Raw genomic sequence first — 6,263 nt, forward strand, 5'->3', positions numbered from 1 at the left:
CCCCACTCCAGTACTCTTGCCTGGAAAATCCCATGGACGGAGGAGCCTGGTAGGCTGCAGTCCACGGGGTTGCAAAGAGTCGGACACGACTGCACGACTTCACTTTCACTTTTACCTTTCATGCATTGGAGAAGGAAATGGCAACTCACTCCAGTGTTGTTGCCTGGAGAATCCCAGGGACGGGGGAGCCTGGTGGGCTGCCGTCTATGGGGTCGCACAGAGTCAGACACGACTGAAGCGACTTAGCAGCAGCAGCAGCATAGCTTTCACCTGTGTGCATGCTAAGTTGCTTTACTTGTGTCCAGCTCTTTGTGACCGTATGGACTATAGCCCTCCAGGCTCCTCTGTCCATGGGATTCTCCAGGCAAGAATGCTGGAGTGGGTTGCCAAATCCACCTCTAGGGGATCTTCCCAACCTAAGGATCAAAACTGCCTCTCTTCTGTCTCCAGCATTGGCAGGCGGGTTCTTTACCACTAGCGCCACCGGGGGAAGCCTCATAGGTGCCACACATCACCACTATTAGCTTCTTGGTGTATGTTTACCTAAAAAAGAGAAGAATAACACATTTTCCCTACTCCATTCTTGCTTCTAGTTTGGATAAACTTGTAGCAGCTAAATAGAAAAACAATCTAATAAGTAAATTTGATTTGGATGTCAGTGGCTAATAATAGCATGGTGATGGTACTTTTTCTGGGAGTACTTTCACAAATGTATTTCAGCTGATTCTGATAGACTATTTTAGGGTAGTGGGAGTCAAGGCGAGGTGTGGGTAGGGAGGGGAGACGGTTCTAGGGCTCCTTCTAACATGCCTTGACTTACTGATTATGAAAGTTCAGTATTTAACTTGAATAACTCTAGAGATAGTCATGCATTTTTTAAAAGAATTCAAAGTATTATCTTGGAATTCCAGAGAACTAGTGTGCTAGAAAAAGACAGGGAAGGGGAAGGCTAAAGAAATGAAAAAGACATTTGGGAATGAGTTCAAACCAAGGCGACAGAGGGGGCATGGGAAGGCCCCTGACCCTGACCCAGGACAGAATTTAGGACCATAATTGAACCGTATGCAACTTTGAGGTGTTGGTTGGGCTGCAGCTGAAATACTTCTGAGGTTAAGGAGGCCTTTGAAATGGTTTGGAACTGTTTGGTTCTCACACAGTCCTGCATACAGAACAAGGTAACAGGATTTCCTTTTCAACCAAGACTTGGAAGTTGGCTATTAGTTTTTACAAAAACATGAACCTCCGAAGCATAATGCATGCAAGATGGAGCAGACTTCAGCGGTTTAAGGGATGGCCTGACCGGAAACAGTCGGCAGCCATCAGGACAGCCCTGGCGGCTCCCCCTGCCCTCCCGCCCCCCACCGCCAACCCCACCTCTGAGCAGAGCCTGTTCCTCTGAGGGTAGTCTCCATGACCACATGACTAGAAAAATATCATCAATTTGGTTAGTTAATTGAGGGGAAAATGTTATTTAATATAATCGCCAAGTCAAGAGCATTAAACCAGAGACTTCCCTGGCAGTCCAAGTAATTAAGACTTTGCCTCCCATTGCAGAGGGTATGGGCTGGATCCCTGATCAGGGAGCTAGGTTCCTGCATGCCTCACAGCACTGCACCTGCCCCCACCAAAAAAAAAAAAGCCCCAAACATAAAACAGAAGCAATATTGTAGCAAATGAAACCAAGACTTTAAGAAAAAAGAGCATTAATCCAGCCAAATATGGGATATATAGATGACAGTTTGAATATACAGTTGCTGTTTTTTCCAGTTATGTGTACTAAAGAATTTTGAGAATATTGGGCTAATTGGGTCTAGAGATACTCAAATGGCATTTTAAGACTTTTTCTCTACAGCACCATGATGGCTACACCACAACCCAGATTTCTAGGGTTTCCTGAAATGTATAATTGCTAATGTTTTTCAAAGAAGAAAAATATTACTCCCACCTCTTCTCATTACAAACTATAGAGCTAATTAATGATCAGTGCCTGGTAATGACTTTCAGGATGGCCTGTGGAATTTTATCTGAAAATACTCGAATTTTTCATCTTAAAAGTTCTTCAGAATCTTTGTATATGCACACTGTGGTTTGTTTCAGGTTTAGAGAGTTCTGTGGGGTTTGTTTCTAATGGAGACATAGCCTTTTAATTTACAGCAGCATTCACTAATTAAAATTGTAAGCATAATTACTATCCATGATACTTATTATTAGCATGCATTCATAAAGCTCAAAATTCACTTCATCCTTTCAAGTACTGAGTAATTAGTTTCTTTGGATTTGTAGCTTTATCATCCTTTTATGTCCCGTTTGGAAGAAATAAACAATCAACCTCCTGGGAGACAGCTTTAAAAAGCTGGAAATATATTGTCCAGTTACTGCAAAGAGGCTGATACAATGCAGAAAATATGACTTTTCTTTGGTTTTAGTAGCCAGTTTTTTCTTGCATTTATTTGGCAAACAACTATTGAGCATGTAATGTGTACTAGGAACCTTGGGGATACAGAGGTAAATCGTGAGATTTTTGTCCTCAAAGACCTTAAGGTTTTAGTGAAAGGGAAATAATATTGTACATATGGTATGTACATCAACTGTACCTCAATAAAAATAATAAACTAAAATATAAGGTTGTACACATATATGTAAAATTAACTATGGTGGTGTACGTACTTACATACCTGGTTTAAATGACCATCTACACTGTAAGAACAGGGAATGACTCTATTCTCTGATATATGATCAGCACCTAACATAGTATATTAAAATAGGAGATTTAATAATTAACTTTCTGGATGATTTAATAAGTGAATAATTGAACGTACTAATCTGTATTCTTTCCAAGATGCATCAGTGGGATGTTGACATTTTTTTCTCATCTGACTTGTTTTTATTGTTCCCAGGTTTCAGCCAGCATGGCTGTCTCTCTGCCACCTACCCTGGGACTCAGTTCTGCCCCAGATGAAATCCAGCATCCACATATTAAATTTTCAGAATGGAAATTTAAGCTGTTCAGGGTGAGATCCTTTGAAAAGGCCCCTGAAAATGCTCAAGCAGAAAAGCAAGATTCCTCTGAGGGGAAGCCCTCTCTAGAGCAATCTCCAGCAGCCCTGGACAAGGTTGGTGGTCCGAAGCCAGCCCTGACTCAACCGGTGTTAAAGCCCCACCCAAAATTTCAGAAAAAATCCCATGATGATGGAAAAGCAAGAGACAAAGCAATCCACCAAGCCAACCTGCGACATCTCTGCCGCATCTGTGGGAATTCTCTCAAAGCTGATCAGCACCACAGGAGATATCCAGTCCACGGGCCCGTGGATGGCAAAACCCAAGTCCTCTTACGAAAGAAGGAAAAGAGGGCCACGTCCTGGCCGGACCTCATTGCCAAGGTCTTCCGGATCGACGTGAAGGCAGATGTGGACTCGATCCACCCCACTGAGTTCTGCCATAACTGCTGGAGCTTCATGCACAGGAAGTTCAGCAGTGCCCCGTGTGAGGTTTACTCCTCGAGGAACGCAACGATGGAGTGGCACCCCCACACACCATCCTGTGACATCTGTGATGCTGCCGGTCGAGGACTCAAGAGGAAGAGTCAGCCGCCAAACTCGCAGCTCAGCAAAAGACTCAGAACTGTGATCGACCGAGCGAGACAAGCCCGGCGGTGCAAGAGAAGAACTCAGGACAGGATCAGCAGCAAGGAACTGATGAAGAAGATCACCAACTGCAGTAAGATACACCTCAGTACCAGGCTCCTAGCAGTGAACTTCCCAGCACACTTTGTGAAATCTATCTCCTGCCAGATTTGCGAACACATTCTGGCCGATCCCGTGGAGACCAACTGTAAGCACGTCTTTTGCAGGATCTGCATTCTCAGATGCCTCAAAGTCCTGGGCAGCTATTGTCCTTCTTGCCAGTATCCCTGCTTCCCCACTGACCTGGAGAGTCCGGTGAAGTCTTTTCTGAGCATCTTGAACTCCCTGATGGTGAAATGTCCAGCAGAGGAGTGCGATGAGGAGGTCAGCTTGGAAAAATACAATCACCATGTCTCAAGCCACAAGGAATCGAAAGAGACTTTTGTGCATATCAATAAAGGGGGCCGGCCCCGCCAGCATCTCCTGTCCCTAACCCGCCGGGCTCAGAAGCACCGTCTGAGGGAGCTCAAGATGCAGGTCAAGGCTTTTGCCGACAAAGAAGAAGGTGGAGATGTGAAGTCTGTGTGCCTGACCTTGTTCCTGCTGGCGCTGAGAGCGAGAAATGAGCACAGACAAGCGGATGAGCTGGAGGCCATCATGAAGGGACGTGGCTCCGGCCTGCAGCCGGCTGTCTGCTTAGCCATCCGCGTCAACACCTTCCTCAGCTGCAGCCAGTACCACAAGATGTACAGGACTGTGAAGGCCATCACGGGGAGGCAGATTTTCCAGCCTCTGCACTCCCTTCGGAGTGCTGAGAAAGTCCTTCTGCCAGGCTACCACCCCTTCGAGTGGCAGCCACCTCTGAAGAACGTGTCTTCCAGCACTGACGTGGGCATTATTGATGGACTGTCTGGACTGGCCTCCTCTGTGGACGATTACCCGGTGGACACCATCGCCAAGCGCTTCCGCTATGATGCAGCTTTGGTGTCCGCTCTGATGGACATGGAAGAAGACATTCTGGAGGGCATGAGAGCCCGAGAGCTTGACGACTACCTGAATGGCCCCTTCACCGTGGTGGTGAAGGAGTCTTGTGATGGGATGGGAGACGTGAGCGAGAAGCACGGCAGCGGACCGGCAGTTCCAGAAAAGGCGGTTCGGTTTTCTTTCACGGTCATGAAAATCAGCATTGCTCACGGGTCACAGAACGTGAAGGTGTTCGAGGAAGCCAAGCCTAACTCCGAGCTCTGCTGCAAGCCACTGTGCCTCATGCTAGCCGATGAGTCTGACCACGAGACCCTGACGGCCATCCTGAGCCCTCTGATTGCCGAGAGGGAGGCCATGAAGAGCAGCGAATTAATGCTGGAGATGGGAGGCATCCTCCGGACTTTCAAGTTCATCTTTAGGGGCACCGGCTACGATGAGAAACTGGTCCGCGAAGTGGAAGGTCTCGAGGCTTCCGGCTCAGTCTACATTTGCACCCTTTGTGATGCCACTCGCCTGGAGGCCTCTCAAAATCTGGTCTTCCATTCCATAACTAGAAGCCACGCTGAGAATCTGGAGCGCTATGAGGTCTGGCGTTCTAACCCCTACCATGAGACGGTGGAGGAACTGCGGGACCGGGTGAAGGGGGTCTCGGCCAAACCTTTCATTGAGACGGTCCCTTCCATAGATGCCCTCCACTGCGACATCGGCAATGCGACTGAGTTCTACAAGATCTTCCAGCTGGAGATCGGAGAGGTGTATAAGAACCCCAACGCTTCCAAAGAGGAAAGGAAAAGATGGCAGGCTACCCTGGACAAGCACCTCCGAAAGAAGATGAACCTGAAGCCCATCATGAGGATGAACGGCAACTTTGCCCGGAAGCTCATGACCAAAGAGACGGTTGAGGCAGTTTGTGAATTAATTCCCTCCCAGGAGAGGCACGAAGCCCTGAAGGAACTGATGGACCTTTATTTGAAGATGAAACCCGTCTGGCGATCCTCATGTCCTGCTAAAGAGTGCCCGGAATCCCTCTGCCAGTATAGCTTCAATTCACAACGCTTTGCTGAGCTCCTCTCCACCAAGTTCAAGTATAGATATGAAGGCAAAATCACCAATTATTTTCACAAAACCTTGGCTCACGTCCCTGAAATTATTGAGAGGGATGGCTCCATTGGGGCATGGGCAAGCGAGGGAAATGAATCTGGCAACAAATTGTTCAGGCGTTTCCGGAAAATGAATGCCAGGCAGTCCAAGTACTACGAAATGGAAGATGTTTTGAAACATCACTGGTTGTATACCTCCAAATACCTGCAGAAGTTTATGAATGCTCATAATGCCCTGAAAGACTCGGGGTTTACCCTAAACTCGCAGGGAGGCTTAGGGGACTTGTTAGACCTAGAGGAATCCCCAGAATCCCAAGATTCAATGGAATTTTAAGCAGGGCAGCCGCTTATGAGTTGGTTTTGCAAATATGTTTTCCTCTGGGTGGCATGAGACCTTCTCCTGGCACCCTGCACTCCGTGTGTGGGGCTTCACCACACAGGCAGTGGTAGGTTGGAGAGGCCGCAGATGCTGAACCCATGTCAGGAATGGGTAACTGGTGAGCTGATTGCTTGAGCTGTTTAGGGAGTTCAGAAATGCAACAGGGGAAACCAGTTA

General features: G+C 47.3%; 1 protein-coding gene across 1 annotated transcript in view; it reads left to right on the forward strand.

Moving 5' to 3' along the window:
- The window catches only part of RAG1 (recombination activating gene 1), a 9,191-nt gene extending 3,150 nt beyond the window's left edge, over positions 1-6,041 (forward strand). Inside the window, exon 2 of the mRNA XM_010831868.1 lies at positions 2,898-6,041. Coding sequence (XP_010830170.1) covers positions 2,910-6,041 — 3,132 coding nt within the window. The 5' untranslated portion in view covers positions 2,898-2,909. The remainder of the gene's footprint in view (positions 1-2,897) is intronic.
- The last annotated feature ends 222 nt before the right edge of the window (positions 6,042-6,263 follow it).

This window comes from Bison bison, unplaced genomic scaffold, assembly GCF_000754665.1.
Source record: "Bison bison bison isolate TAMUID 2011002044 unplaced genomic scaffold, Bison_UMD1.0 scf7180017864531, whole genome shotgun sequence".
Classification (NCBI taxonomy): Eukaryota; Metazoa; Chordata; class Mammalia; order Artiodactyla; family Bovidae; genus Bison; species Bison bison.